This window comes from Lutjanus erythropterus, chromosome 21, assembly GCF_056507025.1.
Source record: "Lutjanus erythropterus isolate fLutEry1 chromosome 21, fLutEry1.hap2, whole genome shotgun sequence".
In the NCBI taxonomy this organism is placed as follows: domain Eukaryota; kingdom Metazoa; phylum Chordata; class Actinopteri; order Lutjaniformes; family Lutjanidae; genus Lutjanus; species Lutjanus erythropterus.
This window is the reverse complement of record NC_139337.1, coordinates 21,658,130-21,681,719: the sequence shown is the minus strand read 5'-3', so window position 1 is coordinate 21,681,719 and position 23,590 is coordinate 21,658,130. Positions and strand designations below refer to the sequence as shown.

At 38.6% G+C, this 23,590-nt stretch overlaps 2 protein-coding genes across 5 annotated transcripts in view; one reads left to right on the top strand and one right to left on the bottom strand.

Moving 5' to 3' along the window:
- The window catches only part of LOC146307633 (uncharacterized), a 41,789-nt gene extending 18,285 nt beyond the window's left edge, over positions 1–23,504 (top strand). For 2 of the 4 annotated variants that reach the window (XR_014772700.1, XM_084747172.1), the window contains 5 exons: positions 4,895–4,973; positions 5,079–5,252; positions 10,314–10,423; positions 20,023–20,146; positions 22,961–23,504. Coding sequence is in view for 3 of the 4 variants with exons in the window: in XM_084747172.1 (XP_084603298.1) it covers positions 4,895–4,973; positions 5,079–5,102 (103 nt within the window). In the remaining variant the exon portion in view is untranslated. Of the gene's footprint in view, positions 1–4,894; positions 4,974–5,078; positions 5,253–10,313; positions 10,424–20,022; positions 20,178–22,960 lie in introns of all 4 variants that reach the window. The other 2 variants (XM_084747173.1, XM_084747174.1) reach the window with 2 other exon arrangements.
- On the bottom strand, positions 12,802–18,575 carry en2a (engrailed homeobox 2a). The gene is made up of 2 exons (XM_084747171.1): positions 17,692–18,575; positions 12,802–15,107 (listed from the first exon to the last, which is right to left on the bottom strand). Exons 1-2 carry the CDS (start codon positions 18,191–18,193, stop codon positions 14,788–14,790), a joined length of 822 nt encoding a protein of 273 aa, XP_084603297.1. The 5' UTR covers positions 18,194–18,575; the 3' UTR covers positions 12,802–14,787.
- Positions 23,505–23,590: the final 86 nt, after the last annotated feature.

Here is a 23,590-nt window from a genome sequence, read left to right as displayed (position 1 = left end):
AAATTGTGCTGGATTTTGGGGCCGATATTAATATTAGGGAGTAAAATATGGCAGATTTTCCGATTCTTTTGATTCTACGCAATAAAATAAAGAGAATATAGAATCTATATGTACACGCACATTTTTTGCAACGATCCCACAAGTGGTTAACAGTTTTGACAGATATATGTAATGGAGGCAGGATATTTTACACTTTAGCAAAAAAAAACTCATCCTCCATATCAGGGCACCGAACCAGTAAACTTTTACCAATATTATTTAATTATAAATAACTAAATAAAAAAACTATTAGAGCAAAATTAGGTGCATATATTAAACCCGAATTAAGAAAACGATCAAATATACATAGAATACTGCCTATAAAACCAGCAAATAAAAAGAATCTGTTAACAAAAAATGTAATATAGGCCCTTATTGGACAACATATAGTGTGATAGTGATAGAGCTGTGGTGGGCCAATATCAGATTGATAATATTGGTCGACTGATATATCGGGCTTTAAATTGGATATAAACTTCAAATGAATGAAATTAAGACTTCTTGACTGTTTTTTTTTTTTTTTTTTTTTTTTTTTTTTTTTTTTTTTTTGTGATAAACCCTTTAAGGCGTTTATTTAAGACAGACAAACAGCCATTTTGATAACATTTGCTACTTTACATTCATCTCATGTCAGATTGTCAAAAACCCAGATGATTGTGTCAAAATGCCACAACTTTGACAGCAAAGATGTCAAGGTGACTGATGACTTTAACAGTAATGTCCTCATTTGATACTTTATTTGGTACTTCTGCTGGGTTACCCTACAAATAATATGTCTGAATTTAGGTTATATTCCACAATATATAATGTGTACATATATATCTGTATGAATGTATAGAATATGATGAAATGCTATAGATTAAACTACTAAATGGTACATAAAGTAGTTAAGCTTAGCACAACCTCAAACATCTGCAGTAGTAAAATGCAGCATATACATTAATGCAACAGTAATAATGATCTAAAAATGATATATATGATAGTGAAATACTGACACAATGCACAATGTCCACTTTAAACAAATTTTACTGTAATATTCACTTACTTTTACCTGAGTAAGGTTTAGAATAGGGCTTGGGATATGGACAAAATCAAATAAACAAAAATAAATAAATTTGTGACCAAATACCTGGATATTGATAATGCGACAAAATAGTTCACAAAATATTAACAATATGAATTTTTTGTCAAATAATAATCAGATAGCACTTATGCCAACAATATTCAAAAGATGATATCTAGTCTCACATCAGGATATCGATATAATATTGGTAAATGTGCTGTTTATAGTGTCACTGAACATACAGTAGATACACGAAACAGCCATTAACACTTCATAGATATAATCTCAGCACTGAAGTAACTTCATCACGACTGCAAACAATGTTATAAATTCCGGTAATATTATGAAGACTGCCATTTAGCAGCATTTTTCAGCCGTAATAGAGGTTTAGTAATCAGCACTTGGATTTCTGTGAGTTTTCAAGGCAACATGAGCGGCAATTAGGCCAAATAATCTGTGCCCAAACAGCAGCTGCATCGCTTGAAAAAAAGAAAAATAATTTGATATGTGAAAGGAATGGTCAAAAGTCATGATGCCATGTGCAAAACACTGACACATAGCTTGGACTGAACACAAGGTGAAACTAACCAATGGGGATATGATAGCCACAAAGCATGCAGACTATGATTATGAATTAGCAAATACTGCTAATTGGCAATCAACAATGCTGATTTACTGAATGCAAAGTTAAAAATCCTTTTGGCTACAATACACTTTGGCTTTTTTAGTTGCGGCTATGCATAATGTACAATGTCATAAATTATATCCCCCTTTTATCGACTGTTTTGTATTAAAAACTCAAAACTATCACATATTTTAGTGTTTTTCTTCTCATTTCCATCACAAATCTACCCACGTGGTCCATGCTGGTACAACATAGATTAGTTTAAACTGATGAAGAAGAGCCTCTGGGCATTGATAGCTTGCAATAATAATGATGTATGTGTGGCACAGGTCTGTATTTGGTGCACACCAGAATTCCATTTTCTGCTTAAATCCATCAATGATTTGCAGACCTGCTCATCAGAGCCCATGTACACTGCTTTATTTGCTGATTTAGATTGGCTTCCAATCTCTGCGTAAATGTGCAAGGCTTTACTGTATGTTTGCTTATCTGTCCAGCCATCCCATCTATTCAAACAGCGTTCCTTTCATTTGAGGCTGGCTGGGCTTTTTTTTTTTTTTTTTTTTCTTTCTGGGACCTTTTCTGTTATTTTGGGACCAGATGGCGAGGGGCACGGAAGCGCCTCTTTTGTCCGGGCGCCCCTGTGAAAAGAGGCTGTCCTCCCTAATGTAATCAGCAGCACCGGAAGGGTCCATTTTGGGCTGTGAAAGAAGACAATCGGGTCTGGACACGTCTAGATTACAGAAAACGCAGAGTTCATCTCCCGACCCTGCCCCCTTTGACCGAGGCCCTGGCATGGAGGATCCTCATCTTTGATCAGTGGAGGGTGGAGGTGCTGATCCGACCTCATGAGGGCCAAAGGCCACCCCCACCCCTGCCCTGTTTACCATGCACTTGGCTGCTGCTGACACCTCCTTCCGGAAAGAGCCAGGGGGTGGTGGGTTGGTTTGGGCATGGGGGGGATACCATGACCTGTCTAGACACCGTAGCTTGTTGCCCTGGTGTTGCCAAGGGGACATCATGAACTTTGACCTCAAACGTAGTTGGTTAGGAGCCACTCTGGTCATCCAAGGAAGACATTTTTTTTTTTTTTTTCGTTTTTTTTTTTAATTTTCAGAGTTGGGGGTGGGGAAATGAGGCGGGGGTATGGATGTGACCCACATAATACACAATCTGCTTTGAGCGACCACAAGCATGAATTTGTTGGCAAAATCAGGACAGGATAATGTTGCTGACATTTGTCTTTCAACTCTGAAACAGTAATCTGACTTTCCTGAGAATTTTAGGTCTGCATGCTTTAGTTCATCCAATCCTACGCTGGCACTCTTGGAAGGAGGACTGATTATGTTTTTTTGTTTTTTAATTTGTGACGTACTCTAACACCAAGTAAGTCATGCTCTTTTTGGTTCATGATTGTTTTTGAACATGTTATTTCTCATGCACAGTAAGTAATATTTAAATTTGATCTATTTTGTCTTGTTAAGTATGATTGAACAGGCAGTTTGTTGGTGAAACAAAGAATTTTTTTCTTATACTGACTCAGTATTTTGCAACATTGCTGAGTAATACTTACCTTTCTGAGCTGTTTTTATGTTTGGGGTTTGTTGAGCCATAGACAGTGCCCTACTTTGGGTTGACTTGCAGTAATTTTGCATTATATTTTATTCTCTTTATGATACTGTGATTTTTTTTTTTTTATTTCAGTAGATAAAAGTAAAGTGCATGTGTAGCTCTTCTCAGCTTGCACTTTCCCCATAATTTGTATTATAGTTAGTTTATACATACATGATTTAATGAAAAAAAATTGAAAATATAACACTAAGGCCGACATACAATATATATATATTTTGACATGTATATTGAGCATTTTGAATTTGGACATGATTTTTTTCTCTGATTGTTTAAAATAGTTTACAATAATTAATATGCTTATTCTCAAAAGCAAATGTTTCACTGTGCGCGCAATGAGATGTTGTTACTGTATTTTTTTTATTTTTTTTTTATCACACGTCATGTTTCGTCCTGTACCTGGAGTCCCTGTTTTTGGCCTGAACCACAACACAACCCAATGTGTGAATTGGCTTTGATGTTGAGGCTGTTCCTCAGGAGTGGGAGTGGGTGTAGTGATTCCACCATCATGGCCGCCGCTGCTACCAACCCCGCCCTCCCGCCTGCCACTCAGGAGCAGTTAAAATGGCAGCATGCAGCAAAATGAGTGAGAGGGAGAAGGAGAGAGACGCCCACTACTGTGAGCTAAGGCACGGTCGACTGAGCCGTAGCTCGCCTCGTACGCCAACTCAAACTGAGATTATTATTTTTGGTGTATTCGGCCGTCTGAGTAGTACAATGTGGAATCTAAAGATGTCTAGACAGGTAGACGGTGGTGAAATCATTGAAGGGTTAACCGCTTTTGTCACCGCTTTATCCAAAAATCAGTACTCCACAATACTGCTGTATTTCTAGCCACAATCTGTCTGGATGCAGAACAAAATGTCGTTGTTTATTCTTCTATTATGATTGAATTTCAGAAGATTCATCCAAATGTAATCAGCGAAACCATGGCGGCACTATTTTCACACCACATATGCAGCTAAATAGAGAACACAGATGCTAAATATCAGTTTTTTGGATTCAGTGTGTGTTATAATAGAAATTTTTTTCTTTGACGGGCTGCCATTTTAATCTCCAAATTATTGCTTGCAGCCTGGCTCAATGTGAATGGCCACTCGCGGATTATAACAGAATTTTCTGCTTTGTAGCATCTAAAAAGTAAAAAAACAAGCTATTTAATTCATATACTGTATACGTATCTTAGTTTAATGGTGAAATAGTTCTTAGTTCGCAGCATAGGCCACAGCATCATTTGTATTCTGAAGTGGTGCAGTACAGTATTTCAGTGACTGTATTCATTTTTAATGTAGAAAGAACAAAGTGCTATGATCAGTGATCATTGAAACCCCTTTGCTCTTAGTCAAACAGCTCTATGCATGCGCTTATTATGTCATCCAACTAATACCAATTAAAGGCTATACGCTACACCAACCCAACGCTGTTTCAATGAGCTTCAGGCCCATTTAGGATGGATCACAGGGCGTAGATGTGCGCATCCAGTCCAAATAAACCCCTTGAAACTAAGTATTACATCCAATCATTTTAAACCTTTGCAGGTCTGGCTTCCCCACTTCATTCACAACAACTCTATTGCAAAGCATTCCACATCCAAACTGCAGTGTGGAGAATTTTAAGGTAAATGTCCAACTCTTCTATTTTTAGGTCTTCCTACTCACTCTGAATGACACTTTATTATTGGCTCTTGGTGTGAATATGTTTTTTCCCTCCTTCCCTCCGCAGTGTAGAGAGCTGGTGCTGGACTAGGAGGAAGATGTCATGCTAAGGATGGGTTTTGGTGATGATGTTGCTGCTGTTGATGCAGCATCGAGCTCTCACTTTGTGCCTCTGTCAGCTATGATGCGTAACCACAAAGTGAGTGACAGGCCAGTCCCCGGGGAGAGCAGGGGGCCTGAGGTGAGTCAGATGTATCCTTGACCCTGTCTGCCTGTGTCAGCAAGCAACACAAACTCAGTAACAAAGGCCAGAAATGCCAGGACTGTACATTGTACATCTTAATTTAGTATGTAGAAGAAGAAATATAAGAAACTCCTTGGACTGTTTCTCCTCAAGAGTTCTGGCTTTCATCAAATAAACTCCTACAACTTATGAATTATGAAATTATAATGCAGCATATCACATTCAACTGATACCATTGGACCTCTGCATGCATTTGTCTCTCGGTTCTGTGATATTGTTACAAACCTGTCTCAAACATGAACCTGGCTCTGATTTCGGTAGATTTTCAACATTGTTTACTTCAGTGCATTACAGATACAGTATTGAACACAGGTGAGGCTGATAAAAAGGTGTCAGAGAATGATATTATTTTTGTGTCAGTCTGTGGAGTCAAAACTTGTTTTTTAGGAAGGTTTTGTTTTGCTGCATACCAATTTTAGATCATATTTTAAGTTGGAACGCGTTCAGGGAGTTTCAGCGAGCAGGAAAGTAGACGTCTATAAAATTTGCAGAGTTTATTACTCAGAAACTCAAAAATGGAATTTCAGAAAACTTGATTAGGTTATATACTTTATACTGTACATGATACATGGCCAAACAGCTAATCAACTACAACTGTCAGTGTTACGATAGTAGTAGTAGTTTATTTCATAGTTCTACATAAAGATAAATAAGGAAAAATTGGTAACAATAAGTCATTCGATTGCCCAAAAAGGTGTAGACTGAAGCTGAAGCTTATTATACCTACTATTCTTATTTGAAGGTGATCTAACTTAAAAAATAAAATGTTTTGAAAAATTTTATCCACCCCTGGCCATTAGTTGTTAAAATGCAGTGTTAATCATTGCCAGATAAAACTTTTTTACTGTCCAAATAATTACAAAAGTTGTTAAGAAATTGTGGATTGCAGTATAATATCACTTTTATTCATATATTACTGATGTCGCTTTTATTACTTATAATATATGGGAAATAACATGAAGTTTAAATGTGATGCGTTTTACACAGGCTATAGTCGTATTACTGGTATTATCATGTTTGGTGCTGAAACAATTTGTTAATTAATTGATCAGTCTATCAGTAGAACGATAACCTACAACAATTCCAATAAATGATAAGTTTAAGTCATTAACTTAGAGAAAATTATGAAACTTTTACAGGCTCCAGCTTCTGAACTGTGAATAATTGCTGTTTTTCTCCGTTTTATCATCATTTTCGATCATGATTTATCGATCATAAGTGAAATAACTTTTGATTTTTGACTCATGGTTGGACGAAATAAGTTATTTGAATATTTGAAGGAAAATTGTGATGGGCTGTGTTTTTGTTTTTTTTTTTGTTTTTTTTAGGATTTTATTTTTTGGACTGAACAATTAATCGACTGATGAAAAATAGAGACAACAAACAGACAATAAAAAATGAACAACCAGTAATGAAAATAATTACTATTTGCAGCCCTTAATTTGTTAGATATCAACATAAAGTTAAAAATATGCAAAATCTGGCAACATTTCATGAGTTAAAATTTTTATTTTGTTCAGAGAAGAATATAATTTGATTGAAAGATAGTTTATATTATGTATGTTGAAAGTTAATTTTTAGAGTTTCAGATGTGTTTGTCTAATGTAGTCTAAAAAAAATCATTAACTGAAGCAATTAACCTGCGTCACCATCATCAAACAAATACAAACTCTATAATGTTAACAAATATTTTCTAAAGTGTTCTCTCATCAGTGTTTCCATATTTTGTACAAAAACAAGGGAAATCTTTGTCTGACACATCCATGATTCAGCCCTGGTCAAACCACATTAAAAAACAACTTTGTGAAATTTAATGCAATCCTTTCCCTAAAGCAGGAAAACATCCACTCAGAAAAAACACATATGGTGGCTACATGGGAAAAAGTTCACAGAGATTTGTTTTTTTTCTGAATTTCGTCAAGTGAACAAAAAGAATCTTTATTGAAAAGTCTTGCATCTGTTTTTTTTTTTTTTTCAAGGGTCGCTCAAACACGGTGTGTGAAATGAGAGTTGCCTGGGTGTGACTTTTCCAGAAAGCATCCGCTCGCTATTGTCTGCCTAGTCAACTTCTGCAGGCCCCAGCGCCCTGACTTCCATACATGAGAGATCAAGGGTTACCAAGGTGCTTTTGAGAAAGGAGGGCTCAATGTGAGAGGGGACAAACCAGTCCACAAAATACTCATTTCCTTTGCATGTTAGGTGCCCTAGTGGGGATTCAGACGGGGTCACTGACACAACCACTGGGGTTGGAGGTTTTTTTTCCCCCCTTGTTGTTCTTAATGAAAACTGTTGCTCGCCTTTTCAGCGGCTATCTGCTGCCTGTACAGTATTGCTGCTTGATAATGTGCTGAGTTTGCCCAAAAGAAAGTTTGTTCAGACTCTGGCTGTTTATCCGGTGCCAGACAGAGGCACCTCATGTAGAAAAGGTAAAAGTAATTCTGTCCACCTCTCATTCTTGCCAAAAAGTTCAGTCACTGAGCCACGGCATTAACTTGTATTCTAACAAGATTAAAATATATTCGTCCTGGGGATTAGCATAGTTAGGTGTCCTTTTGCCTCTTTTTTTTGCTGCACTGGTGCGGTGACAGTGGGCTTTGATCTGTGTTGCGAGGCAAGAGTCCTGGCTTGGACCTAGCCATTCGAGTGCCAAGTGTGAAATTGGCCTGATGTCATCCCCATTCTTCACCTTTTACATCTTTCACCACTTTAATTATGTTTCCGCCACAAAGCCCAGGCACCTCTGAGCAGATTCCACTCTGGCCCGTAGGAAGCATTTAGAAACTGTGGGTAAATGACACAGTAGGGGAGGGGGGAGGATGGTAGGGAGAGGTCATAGCAGGATGGGGGCCCTTTTGTGTTTAGAGGTAGACATTGATACTTTTCCTGATGTATCCTGCGCTCACTTCCATTTCTCTACAGCAGGAGAACTTTCTGAAGTTGTCAGCAGTACTCCATAAAATAACTTTTCTGCAATTTCTGCCCCCTTTTTTCCAGGAGAGATGTTTATTTCCCGGTCTTATCTGCTCCGGTTTTTTGATGATTTATGTCATTTATTATAAGACTTCTTTGTTGAGTGGCAATCAGAAGCTCAAACACACCCCACTAAAGAGGCCTCATTTATAAAATGGACTTAGAATCAATTTTGATCTTAAAGGGACAAAATCACAAAAATCAAAAATACATATTTTTCCTCTGGCCTGTAGTGCTTTTTATCCATCTAGGCTGCTCTGGTGTGAGTTGCAGAGTTTTTGAGATATTGGCCACAGAGACGTCAGCCTTCTCTTGTATGTAACTAAATGCCACTCGGCCTGTGGTCTTTAAAGCACCAAAAAAATACATTTGAAAAACTCAACAGCAATGGCTCTTTCCAGAAATCATGACCCAGTTACTCAAGATAATCCACAGCCATTGTGAGCAGATTCATGTAGGAACTACTTTTTTTCTTCTTTTGGAAGGAAAGTAGTTCCAGTAGATTCTACTGTAGAAAGAAAATAGTTACTACATGAAACTGATTTTGGGATGAACTGCCCCTTTTAAGGATGACTTAAGCAGAAACCCACACATAAGTAGTTATTTATAAAACCTTACTTTGACTTGGCTCGATCTTATCTCTAAGCAACATCTAGACTTGATGTAAGTAAATTTCCTGCTGGTTATGTACTCCGACATAACCAGTAGTTAGTACTGAGCACTGCAGTTTGAGATGCATATGCACCCAACTTTGCATCAGTTTCATGAATAATGTGATAGGAATGCTAAATTTTTCTGCACCATATTCTAGCAGAGATGTTTATTTGTCAGTCTCATACCCAGTTGATTGATAATTTATGTCATATATTATGTTCTCACAGCAATTGAAGACTTGTCTGTTGCGTGACGCAATCAGAGACCCAAACGAAGGAGCCACATTTATAAAACAGACTTACGATCAATTTTGATCCCTATTTTGATGCCTACCTTGGCATGGAAATGATCTTATCCCTATAAGCAAAGTCTATTCGTGACCTCAGCAATTTTCCTGCTGGTTATGTATGGGTATTGCAGTTTGGGATGCACATGTGCCAAAGGGCCGTTCCTAGCTTTGTGCCTGAAGTTAGTCTTCAGATCATTTCTGATGTCTTGCTTATGTTTGATTCAGATACTAAGCATAAAAAAAACTTGCTTAAGCAGGTTCTAAGAAGCCCATTTGTAATTTATGCACCAGTGTCTATAAATCAAAAATTAACTTAAAACTGGTGGCACCTGCTTTACAATCTGTGATTTCCTGTTTTATAATGCAGCACAAATGAGGGTTTACTCAGGAATAGCCATGGACCGAGAGAGAGAAGCTTTTTGGATCTTTTTGGAAGTTGAGATCACAGCAGTGATAAAGGAGACTGAAGCCAGGCAACACATATTTTTCTGTGGACTATATAGTGGGTTGACAAACAAAACCAAATACATCGTTCCTAGCACATTGTTTGTAAAGCTAATGCTAAGTTCACCACAGGCTTGGGCACATATGCATCCCAAAATGTAATACCTCAACAAAACCAGCAGGAAAATCACTTAAGTCTAGACTTTGCTCAGAGCTCAATAAAGTTTTATAATTAACTTTTAGAATACATTTTTAAAGAATTTGGATCTTAAGTATTACTTAAGATCAAAATTGTCTGTAAATCTGTTCCACAAATTAGGGCCCTGCTCTCTGCCTGTATTTGCTCAATTTTGCTGTGCTTGGGATGTTTTACCAACCTCAAACTTTCGCATTTAACGTATTTGGAAAGAATAGCAAGTTTATGTGCAGCAATGGCTGACAGTCATCGACCACTGAGCCCTCTACCATCGTAACGTTGTGATTTAAAAGCCTTCCATATTTGAGGTAGTGTGTCTCCTTATAGTTGTTGCCTGAGTTCCAGTTTTGACAGTGCGAGAGAAAATAAAAAGCTTTTGCTGCTGGTCATTGCTCTACGTCTCAATGTCATGTTTATTATTTTCTCTTTGAACACTACGTTACAGACATGTGGTGCTGAGACGAAATGCCTTCTAGACCCAGCAATGATGTCATCGCCCATCGCGATGTGGATATCCTCACATGCCAATTAAGCATCACCCAACCCTTATTAAAGGTATACGGAATTAATTACGATACACTCTCAAGCTACATGTTTGGCTTTGTTTGTCCACTGAATAATACGTGTTGCCTGGCTTCAACCCCCCAGTCGGGGTCCTGTCTACCAAAAAGTTTACTTTTCTCTTTTGCCCCTTGGCTGTTTCTGACTTAACTCTTATTTGTTCTTGCATTATGTAAGAGGAAATCGCTGACTGTAAGGCAGGTGCTGTCAATTTCAAGTTAATTTCAGATTTAGAGATGTCTTAGAGACATGTCTTAGAACCTGCTTAAGCAAAGTTTTTATGCTCAGTTTCTTTTATGAATCGAACATAAGCACACCGCCGGAAATTATCTTAAGACAAATCTAAGGACATTTTTTTAGAAATGAGTCCGCTGATCACTTTGACCACCTGAATCTCACTATTTCTGGAGATGAGACAAATTATTCTCAGATAAAAGCTTTTTGTTCCAGCAGAATGTGCCCATGCAGCCTTACAGCTTCAGCTATTGTTCATGCGTTGGTGTGTGTCCCTATCTGAACTTCAGGGAGCTTCCCCTGCCTGTGAATATTTTGATGAAGGTTCCTATTGATGCGCTGAATGAAGGGCCAAAACAACAGGGGTGTATGTGTGCATGTGAGAAATGAATGAAGTGTGCGGGGATGTGTGCGTGCCAGGCAAGAATAAAATAAAAAGTGATAGTAAGATGTGTGTGTGAGTGTGTGTGTGTGTATATGTGTGTGTGTGTGTGTGTGTATATGAGGGAAAGAGGGAGAGTAGTGAGTGAGAAAGCTGTGTGTGGAGAATGGGTTACTGAGGGGCGGGAGGGGGGGAAACCAGCCACCTGCAGCCATGACAGGCTTTGACCTTCATTGCTCTCTCTCTCGCTCTAGTGTCTCCCCCTCCCTCCCCTCCTCTTCTCCTCTCCTCTCTCTGCTTTTCGACTCCCATTCCTGCCTTGTGATAGAAGCACAGGCTCCTTTTCAGAAGCAGCAAGGAAGACTGACCGTCGTGGAGACAGTGCTGGGAGCAGCCCTATCTGCTCTAATGCTAGTCACCGGCCGTTAGACATGGCGTTCAAAGACTAGCGGTGCAAGTATGGAAATGCAGATAAGGCATTGTTGAGGAAACATGCCTGGGAATTGTTCAAGGCTCTCCCTTGCATAATGTTTGGATGCTTTGCGAATGTTTTAATCTCAAACCTCATGAATTTGATCCTCCATGAATGTGATCCTGCACCGCCCATAGAAGGAGTGGGCGTTTGCATGGAAAGGATTGTCATGCTATGCAAATTAATAATGTTTGTGATTACATTTGTGAATATTTTGACATCTTGGCAACACTATTATTGCACATATCTCTCTTTTCTGGACAATTTTAACCGGTAATGCATTTGTTCTTCTACATTTTGAAGCTCAGCACTGATTGAAAATGACATTTACTGCTTCAACCAAACCTCATTTATTTTTTTCTGTCTTTTTAAGGAACTGTGCTTCACATAAAGATGCAAGAAACTTGCCTTGCTATTCAAATTAATATTTTTTGTGATTACATTTGTAAACATTTGACATCCTGGCAATTCTATTATTGCACATATTTCTCTTTTCTGGACAATTTTAGCCATTAATGCCTTTGTTATTTCTACATTTTTTCCTACATTTTGAAGCTCAGCATTGATTGAAGGTCACATTTTCTGCTTCAACCAGACCTCATTTATTTTTTCTGTGTTTTTAAGGAACTCTGCTTCACATAAGGATGCAAGAAACTTGTGACTATCTGACATCTTTGCAACACTATTATAGCATATATTTCTCTTTTCTGGACAATTTTAGCCGGTAATGGTTTTTTTTTCTACATTTTAATGCCTGCAGAGATTACAGGTCACATTTGCTTCAGCCATTATTTTTTCTGTTTTTTTTCTATGGAACTCTGCTTCACATAAAGATGGAAGAAACTTGTCATGCTATGCAAATTAATAATGTTTGTGATAACATTTGACATCTTGGCAACACTGCTACTGCACATATTTCACTTTTCTGGCCATTTTAACCAGCAATGGATTTGTGTTTTTCTACATTTTTAATCTCAGCGTTAATTTGAAGACAACGTTTGCTGCTTCAACCAAACCTCATTCATTTTTTCTGTGATTTTACGGAACTCTGTCTCACATGAAGATCCAAGAAGTGATTACATTTGTGAACATTTTACATCTTGGCAACACTATTAATGCACATATTTCTCTTTTCTGGAAAACTTTAGCCAGTAGTGCATTTGTTTTTTTCTACATTTTGAAGTTTAGCATTGATTGAAGGTCACATTTCCTTTTTCAACCAAACTTTATTTATTTTTTCTGTTTTTCTTATGTAACCCTGCTGCACATTAAGATGCAAGAAGCTTGTTTGTGTATAATCTTCAAGGTTTTATTTACTCTTCTTTTGCAGTTTTTCAGGAGGCAGTTAATTACACAATTAATACATGATACAAATTATGTACATTTATACCAAAGAATACTTCCAACATAAAATAAAAAATAGCATTGTATTCTACAACTCTGTGTTGTAATTTTATTTAAACATGTTCATATATAGATAGATATACGCTGATGAGTAAATTCATAATGTCGTACCAGCAGTTTTTCATAAAAGGCATTAAACTTGAATAGTCTGCATTTGAAGTAATACTGCTTCTCTGATTTCGGCACAGTTCTGTTTCACAAAAAGTTCACACTTGAACTTTTAAGGCAAAGTGTGTTTCTGTTTGGTGGATTTTAATTCACACACACTTTTTGCAGATACACAACAAAAACACTTTGAAAAAGGCAAAAAGTCCACAATTTGGTATGGATACAGTCTAAAACTTAGCTCGATCATACTTTCCGTCGATAAAGACCAAAGTTTTTATAAACACAGTTATTTGCCCAAGTACAACAAATTGCAGCTTTCATGCAAAGGCCCCATAAACTATTTTTCATTCACAAAACAAAAAACAAAAGAAAACAAAAAGAAGTTATTGCAAGATAAACAAGCAGTGTAAACACCTCAGATATCTACTCTAAAGCAACACTGGTCATTGGATAGATTTTTTTCTCAATATAATCTATATAAATACACATATGAAGTCCTTTCAACAACGATAAGAGATTTCCAACATTTGTAATACAGTCACTGACGGATTTGCCTTCTTTTTATGATATATGGATATGTAATAAAACTGTATATAGAGAAAGATTTAACAAGAACATCCAATAACCTGCTTTTTATAGTCTATACTCAAAGAGTGCGCAGAATGGTTGTCATCATTGTCTTTATGCTACAGTTGAGTTGTTTCTGTGACTTTATAGGCAGCATTATAGCCTTCAATTCATTTAGCTACAAAAAATGATTCATATTGCTATTTAAAAACTATAATAGCTGCACTGATGCATTGGTATAACGAAGGGAATACGCACATAATATTCGTTTAAAGGCTATGAGACGACCACATACATAGAAGCAAGGTCTAACTTAGCATTTTTAGTCAAATGGCGTGTTAGAAAAATCGCTACCTCCCTCTTTCAGTCGCTTATAATAATAATAATTATAACAATAAACAGTTCTTGTTGATTTTTTCGTTTTTTAAAAATGTATCAAAAGAATTCAGAGTCTGCCCAATTAGCCCACTCCAAAAAAACACCTTCCTATGTCCGTTTTTTTTTTCACATCAAACACAAGGAAACCAACAAAGCATGGAAATAAAACTCGTGTTAGCATTTATTTAAATTCACAGTAGCCTGGATGCAGCAGAAAAATATTCTTTGGACTTCAGTTTGTTTTCACTGACAGATGGAAAGTGCCAGTTAGTTTAAAATGATGACAATCATGGGTAGTAGCAGTAGTAGTAGGGCTATATATAAAAATGAAGGGTGTAAGAAGCATTTGTACCTCCTGTCCTGTCCTGTGTGGTGGGGGCGAGTTGGGGGGACGACAGACAATGAAAACATACCTTTATACAACATCTTTTATAGACGTGATATTGCAGAAATATCTCTCTCTATTTTTTTTTAAACAATTTATGCTGGTATACTCTACACACTGGCCCTTTATTCGATGAAATTATTGCATTGTAGGCTTGACAAAACCTCCCACAGAACGAAAAATCACTATAATATTCCTATAGAGACTCGTGGTGCCATTAAATATTCCTGTAGGGACCTTATTGTTCTTTTTATTTTTTTAATTTCCTGGACCCATAGTGGTAGTAATAGAGCTTTATGGTATTTTTTTTTATCATTAAATATTCCTGTAGGTAGAGTTTTGCAGTGATATCTCTATAAAAAAAAATCTATGATAGGATTACTATAGGTTCTTTTTCGTCAGGAGGCTGCTGTGACTTCTTCTGGAAATCAATCGCTGTCTGATTTTTCGTCTTTCGACGTGACGGTGGCGTGATTGTACAGTCCCTGTGCCATCAGGTGCAAGGCCAGGCTGTTCTTAGCGCCGCTGGCCTTCTTGATTTTGGCCCTCTTGTTCTGAAACCAGATCTTGATCTGGGACTCGTTGAGGCCCAGCTCCTGCGCCAGGTTCTGCCGCCTCTGCTCGGTCAGATACCGATTTGTCTGAAACTCCGATTTTAGTCTTTGCAGCTGCTCTGCTGTGAAGGCCGTCCGTGGTCGCTTGTCCTCTTTGCTGGTCGTTTTCTTCTTTGGTTTGCGAGATCTTGGCCCTGTAGTGTGGGTGATATGGGGTGAGGGGGTCACAGAGACACAGATTGGTTTGTCAGTATCAAGACATGGTCACGAATATGGCGATTATCAGAAAAACAACTTTATGAATAAAAATAATAATAATTTGTAGGGTTTTCTCATTAAAAGTTGGTCCCACGTATAACTAGTATGGTATGATACTACGTTACATTTAGGATAGAGCTCACAAATGTATCTAAAACATGTGCGTAAAGTCTATTTTAAGGGAAAATGTATATTTTGAACTTAGTTTAATCGCCAAAATGGATAAATTAGTAAACAGATGGCTGCTCAGACATCGTTTGTCATTATTTACTGTCCTTTGAAGCTTTTGCTTTTAAAAATGTTGGTATCTATTTTAGAGAAAAATATAGATTTTTAAACTTATTCTAGTCTCCAAAATGTAGAAATTAGCAAACAAATAGCTGCTCAGACTTCCACAGTCATTATATACTGTGTCCTTTAAAGCTTTTTGTATTTTAAATGTGAGTTAAGTCCAATTTGTTTTTGGGAAAAAACTTAATTTAACCTCCAACATGAAGGAATTAATAAACAAATAGCTGCTCAGACTTCTGTTGTCACTGGGTTTCTGTGTCCTTTGAAGCTTTTTGTATTTAAAATGTGTAAAGTCTATTGTAGAATAAAATATGGATTTTAAACGAATTTTAACCTCCAAAATTGAGGCATGAATAAACAAATAGCTGTTCAGACTGCTGTTGTCATTATGCAGTGTCCTGAGAAGATTTTTGTATTTAAATATGTGCGTAAAGTCTATTTTAAAGGAAAATGTGGATTTGTAAACATATTTTAATTTTCAAAATGGAGGAATTAGTAAACAAATAGCTGCTCAGATATGTGTTGTCATTATCTGCTGTGTCCTTTCAAGCTCTTCGTATTTAAAATGTGCGTGGTTAATTTTAGAAGTTTATTTATCAAGAAAATCCAGATTTTCAAACTTATTTTAATCTCCAAAATCCAAAAATAAGTGAAGAAATGGCTGTTTAGACATTAGTTGTCATTCGTATAGGTGTATTTTTTTTTTTTTTTTAAATCACCAAAATAAGTTTTGTTCGTAAGAATTTTTGGCGAAGTTGTAAAAAAGTGAAGGATTGATTGTAAAATGTTGACACGTCCACTGAAGAAAACACCCAAGAAGCAAAACCTCCCCTCCCTCCCTGTTTCTATCCTCTTCCTCGCTTACACACACATATACGTAGCCACACTCACACACACACACACACACACACACACACACACACACACACACACACACACACACACACACTCACACACACACACACACACACACAGTCACACACAGACACTGTCTGTAGTAATAAGGAATTATTAACCAATAGGACAACACTGGAAAAAAAAAAACCCATCAGTGACACCTCTCAGCTGAAATACAGGATTCATCTCAGTGCAGCTACTTTGCATTTTTTTGTTTTTGTGCAGGGCCACTTGAAAAGCTCCTCAATGGACAAACGTGAACAGAATCTGAGCAGCAGCACACACTGGATACACATTAATTTTCCATCTGGATGGATGGAGGCCTGTTTGGTGGAGGGATCTTTGGTTCCCTCATCCAAAACGACAGAGCAAAACATTAATGAAACCACAAAACTCACGCAGGCCGAACCTTTGTGTACTGATGAATCAGCTCGTGTGTGTGTGTGTATACATCAAAACTGCAGCTACAACTCGTAGTAGTCGCCTACGCCACTCCATACAGCGTTACATAATGCATGAGAACAAGTTGTACTCCACTTTTGATAGACAGTAAGAGAAAATACACTACATATTAACCTCACCAGAGGGTGAGAAGTTGTAGCATGTGTTTTCTTATAAATAAAGATTAGAAAAAGTAGTACTGGCTACATATACATGGCGTCCATTGTGGAAACAGTTGCATATTTAATCCATCCCAAACACAACTTGCCTAACGCATCTTAAAGAGCAGAAACATTCATGACAAGAGCTCCAGATATTATTAAAATGCTCTGGAAGACGTGCAGCCTGTCAGCGCGCTTGTGTTTAGTATATGTAGGACCCCACTATTATCATATTCATAACCAGAGGAAATTCGTAACAAGACTGCCTCAATGGCAACAATTTTGTAACGAAAAATCTGTGCGTCAAATTCCTGTTTTTTTTGTAAGTATTTTGGTGTGAAGTTTAAATAAAAAGATTTAAGGAAAGCTGGGAGATTTAAAAGATTTTTCTTGCTCGCTTGCATTTTAAAATAGGCCTCCTCTCACCCGAAAAGCCTTTTTAATATTTCTTTTTGTCTCGTATTTTTCATGCATTCTACAATGGCATGCTCTTCATGTACTCGACCACATAATTTGCCTTTTGTGTTAAATAATATTTCTAAAAATTCTACTTTTCTGGATTTATATTTGCTAAATGGTGTGTTTGCGCAGCTCTGCACGCTTCGCTCTGCTCTGCTCTGCTCGGGAGAAGTCGGTCAAGGCATCCGGGGTCAGTGTTACGGGGTATTTCAGGTTACCGGGAACACGGTATAGAATAGATGGAGGAAAACACATGCACGGTGGCACCAACCTGAAGAAGGCCTGTCCGAGTATCGGGTGCAGTAGACCCAGGCTGGCCACAGCATGGGCTGCGACATGGGAGTGTTTGAGCTGGCTTGTGAACTGTCTGAGTCTGAGCTTAGGCACTGGTCTCCGTTCTCCCCGCGGGCTTTTATGGGCTCCTCTGAAGCGGCTATCGCTTGCTTCTTGGTGGCGGTGACCGTGTGCGGGGTGGAGGTCCCCTCCGCCGGCACCGTGCTCCCCACCGGCTCAGTCTGAGGGGCGGCGGGGCTGTTGTGGTGGCTCTCCCGCGATGCCAGGAGGCTGCTCTCTTCGCGGTTTGCGCCCGCGTCCTTTTTGCGTCCGAAATCCGGCCGCAGGATGTTGTCGATGAAGAAATTGGTGACCCGGTGAGGGATCTGCTGCAGGTTCCCCGGCGCCTGTAAGAGGGGAAGGATGGCTCTGTTTGATTCATCCGCCGACTCCTGCCGCTCCACCACCACGTCTCTGCTGCCGTGATCATTTTCTTCCATACTGATTCACTTTACTCTCTTTAACCCCTTTATCGCTCTCTCTGCTGCAAGAAAAATTCGCAAAGAACTTCGGGGGAAATTAAATCGTAAAAAAACTGCGCGTAAAATAAATAAAAAAATAAAACTCAAATTCTAGTGAGTGCCTTGGACACCATGCAAAGCCTTGCGGTAGTGTCCTCTGAGAAAAGCATACTTTTTGACATATATTCCCTCAACCTCGGGTTACAACTGACACCGCAGAGCTAAAACATGTGCCATTTGCGCACCGTCCAATTTATTGTTATCCGATTTGAGTGTGAGCAGCAGTGCCTACGCCTAAACTAAACTAAGGGTAAATAAAGAGGCTCCTAAACTGATGCTCTAATACTCTCACTCTGGAGTTTTGTTCTTATTTTCAATACGAGCCCCCCGAGTGACGTTTTCCCACCGTCCTCCCAGACACGTGCCTTGGACCAATGGGAAGGCAGAAACCAAGCCACGTGACGCAGGCTCCAGAGCAGTCCACAAACGCCCATCCTCGCCTTAGTAAAGGGGAAGAGTCCTGATGGAGGAGAAGAAGAAGCCTAATTTAAATCCAGTGCATGCTCCCACATACTCCCAATAATTCATCTGTGTGTTGATGAAGCTGCAACTTTCATTTTTTTGGGGGGGAGGGTGGGGGGGCAGTTTAGTTTGCAAAAAGAAAAAGAAAAAAACACGATGCACTCTACTTTGTGTTTATTAAAACAATGAAAGGTTGAAGCATCGCTTGTCAGAGTGGGCTGTGTGGGGACCCCCGGGGTTCTTTGCTTGCTTGCAGGGCAGGGAGGAATTCCCAATAAAATGAAGAATAGTGCATTTTAATTATCTTTTAATTCACTATAACATGTATTGGGTGTGAGGAAGTTTGATTCAAGACACTTTTAAATGCTCTTGGTTGAATTGAGTTTTAATTTTTAAAACAATAACAACAGAAAACGTGCACATATGAAGCCAAATGAGCCAAAAGTCCTTGCAAAATAGGGTAAAATGGCCTATAGTGAATGCATTGGGTGGATTTACTCAGGACAAACTGACTTTAAGTCAAATTACCCTTACATGTGTTATAATAACCTTTCATGCAAATATATGGTTTGACATTTTCAACAGATTGTAGTGTTTTCAGTCTTGCCTAAGTGCGTATTTTCAGATAAGATTCCAACCTCAACGATTTTCATGTCACGGCACTCACAATATGCCTTTTTACCCCATTTTGGCAGGATTTTGTCTCATTACCTTCATGTATGCACATTTTGTGATGCTTTTGTCATAAAATTAAACACCTGTAAGGGGAATTGCATTCAGAGTAACTTATAGTCAGATTGTCCTGGCCAAGGTTAAATGCGTAAAACAGATTTGCTGCTCACATTTTGAGCCGAGGGTGAGGTGAGTGTATTTTCTTTAAAATTTAATTTAATCTTTAAACATTTATCTCTTTTTTAACCTATAGCAACCGCATATTCCTGCCTGTATCGTGAAATTTAACCCCTCTGGTTTGCAGGAGGTGACGTGTTGCCTCATAATTGGCAACAAAATGCATCAAAACTGAAAAGTGACATCCAAAGACTCCTTCTCTCTGATTTCAGACACGCAGGGATGTGTTGTGTTAAAGTTTTTTTTTTTGATGTTCTCATGTTCGCCTGTCGTGACGCTGCGCTCGACCAAGAAGAACTGGGTCCATATCCCTTTAAAAGAAATCAGTGATGCAAACAAACTGTTTTGTGCACGGTGCTCAGGGTACCGAGTCGCGCCAAAGACAAAACTTTGAGTAACTTTGCTGACCAGCACTAAGTTTCTATCCCTCCTCCCAGGACGCCAGCGGGGCTCGCAGGGATGTCTCAGCCGGTTCTCCGCTGGCTGTTTGAACCCGGGCTGCGCGTAAAAATGCACAGGGGGCACCGAGGAGGACCAGAGGAGCAGCAAGACTGAGACTGAGTGAGGAGCCTTTGAACAATTCAGTTAGAAAGTCAGTCAGATGTCTGATTTTTATTACTGCAAGCACACATTGTCTGTTTTTGTAGTTTTGGGGTGTTTGGTAATACACACATTTGTGAAATGAACACGCTTAACCTACTTTGTTGTGATTATCTTTTTTTTTAAAACACAGGCCGGTCAGCCGTATTATATTTATTTTTACCATTTATTTGGAAAATATGTACTTTTTTTGATGCGACAGTAACCTGCTGCCCAAAACTGTTGTTTTAATTTTTATTCATGACACGTTTAAGATCTGTAATTTAAGCTTGAGTCTAAGACAGGTATTGTCCTGCAGTATTCATTCCCTCCATGACTTTTCACTTGTTAAACACAGGCTTTGTCCAAACTGCAAAGCACTTATAGTGAGGACCTATTACCTAAAATACCTACAATATATTTGTTCAAACCCAAACAAATATATTGTGCTCATTTGCAAACATATTCACTAACATGAAAAGCCTTGATCTGATCTTTTGAATTGTATTTTTCGACTAAAAGTGGATGCTTGCTTTCTGGTTCTTGCATTTTAAAAATTCTTATCTCCAAATCTACCTGAACAACACCCTCATATGTCCCCATCACAAAGGGCCCATCTATGATCCGAGCTCTCCACGTCGGGCTGCTGCTGCTGCTGCAGTGAAAGTTGGGAGTGAAAGATGTAATTAGACAGGCCACTCTCATGCTGCGATTGTTTCTCACTTGTGAGGGGAAGCGCAGATTAATGTTGAGCGCTAAATAAGCAGCAGACAATGGAGGCACAGACAGGCCGCTACCGCCTGGGCTTGGCCTCTAACCTCCCAGCAAAAACAGGGGATGTCTGGAGGAAATGACACCATTTCAGGGCTCTGAATTATAATGAGAGGCTGTGTGCACTGCAAAATATACACGTTTAACACGCCAAACGTGCAGATATTAAGCATTAAATTCATAGTTTGCTTTCAAAAGTGACACATCTGACAGTTATTTCACTTTTTTTCCCATTTTGAAGCGGCGATTTAAGACAAAAATGAGGCTGGGTTGATGGGAGCGAGTCGGGAATAGTGATTTTTACGCGCAGGACCCACCTCGAAATAAGGTGAAACCCTAGTCTGCAAAAGTAATCTTTTTAATACAAAAAACTCCACTACAGGTGTATTTTTTGCAGTGTGTACCTGACGTTGTTGTTGGGTTTTGATTGACTCTTATCTGTTCTGTTTTGACTGGCTTGTTTTTTTTTTGTCTGATGGTGAAAGAAAAGACAGAATGTGTCTTGTTTTACTAGAGAATGATCATCATCGCTATGTTTATGTTACTGTCCAAAGACATGAAAGTCAGACTTTCTGCTTTACTTTTCTGATTGTGAATGAAAATACATTGCATGACAGCTTGTTCTGGTTGATTAAGGGTTAAAAAATAGTGCTGTAGCATTCAATTGATTTGCATATTATTATGTTGTTGTTTTTTATTTTATTTTCCATGTAAAGTTATTAATTGACTGATATATTGGTAAATCTGATTTTTGAGCCTGCTTTATTATTATATTTGGCTGCTTTTGATGCCATGCTCTGTTTGTAGTTTTATTGTCTTGCCTTTTATCGGCTGTTAGATAGTAGTGTAAGTCATTTTTTAAATTACTATTTTAGCACACCATTGAACATAATGTCTGTTTTATATCTGTATGTGGGCCTGTGTTGTCAGGCGCGGCGAAATGGATATATGGACAATAATATGGCCTATTTTATTTTTCTTGCTTGTAACATGATCAGAAACTACCCAAATCAGTCTGTAGTGTTTTTGTAACGTGTATGCATGTGCTCATAACACAGTCCTCAGTCTCTTGTATTATAGACGTGTGCAGTTTTTTATTTAAGGTGATATATAAAACCAGTGCATGTGCTGTTTTTTTTTAAATGATCAAATTATGTCTAATGTTGCAGTTGTAGACATACATTCCCAAAAAAGTGACGGCTGTCAAGCATTTCTAGTGAATCTGGTGAATTTGCGACTAAAAATGTGCAACAATCAAAGCGAGCTCTGCCACCCTTTCACATGTTGAACACAAATGCACAGTTCTCATATTCAAGCGCTTTTTGTTATAATTTGCTCCATACAGCAGTCCGTCACGTAACGTCCAAAATAGCCGCCAGCAGGCCTCCGTCAAATCACGAATCGATTACATGAAGTTTTGGAAAATTCTTGTTATTGTTATTAGTAATTTGCCTTCAAACTTGCCATTAACAACGTGCTATTTTTACTATTTTAAAAGTGTAAAATGAAAGTGCTGCCATATGGTTAAAGCATAGGCTGGATGAATTTATTATATTCCATGAATATATTCTGTTCTTGTTCAGGGAAGCAAGAAATATTGATTATCGCACATGTCATGTCTGTCAGGTTCTGCTAAATAAGTGAATGCTTCAGTTTTATTCTCTTCTTTTCTCTTGTTTGTTTGAAAAAGGAGTAGAAGATTTATTTTGTTTTGCATTAAAGGGTTAATTTTCCCTGTTTTCTGGCTGGTGGCGCACAGTTAGATTTTGTTTCTATGCAGCCTATAAATCCAGCAACTGGGTCTATTTCATATTCACTTATAGTTCCCTCCCTCCTCCTGCTCCACACACACACACACACACACACACACACACACACACACACACACACACACACACACACACACACACATATAGTATACACACCCCTCCTACTACTACTATAATAAATCGCATGCATTGTGCGCATGTGCCCTGTCCTTGAGTTCCTATAACCTATTTTCTTCCTCTGTATTTTCCTTGGTAGGATTGTCTTACACGTCACCAGCGCTCAGTACTATGGAGTACTACAAAAGGTGACGCGCAGAAGGAGGATTTGTGAATGGACGCCGTGATGTGTGCCAGCTCACAGATCAGAGGGCGGTGGGACCTCTGCAGATGCACCCTGAGCCCCCCCTCCTCCTCCACCCCAATCCAGCACCCCAGCACCCCTCCCTCTCCCGGTCACCATCCCTCCATCCCTCCCTCCAGATGAATGGGGGTCTCTAAAAGATATCAGCTCTGTCACCATGCAGGGGTCGGGACCAAATCCTCCAGCTTCCTGTGCCTTTCAAAACCTGAAAGCACGTCGCTCCTATTTGATGATCCTGTATGATTTTTGTTGTTGCGCTTTTGTGGGCCTGGAAGCTCGCTGCCCCCTGTTTTTCATCCCGGGTCAGCCGAGAAGAGCATGGCGGCCGAATTAGAGAAGATTAGAAGCGGGCCTAATTGCGTTCAGTCTGCACTGCAAAAAGTCAATCAGTTTAGAAATAAAATGTTTTTGAAATAAAATTTTAGGATTTGATAACGGAGTTCCGCCTGTTTCCAATGCGCCATTGTTTTCCAGGAATTTTCCAGAAAGTGTAGTCTGTTGAATACGGGAGAAACGGGCAGGTCA

What these genes read in the sequence shown, in the direction of transcription:
- en2a (XM_084747171.1), bottom strand. Translation starts at nt 18,193, where the DNA reads ATGGAAGAAAATGATCACGGCAGCAGAGACGTGGTGGTGGAGCGGCAG. An exon ending in CTCGGACAGGCCTTCTTCAG is followed by an intron (nt 15,108 to 17,691) that starts GTTGGTGCCACC and finishes CCCACACTACAG; the next exon opens with GGCCAAGATCTCGCAAACCA.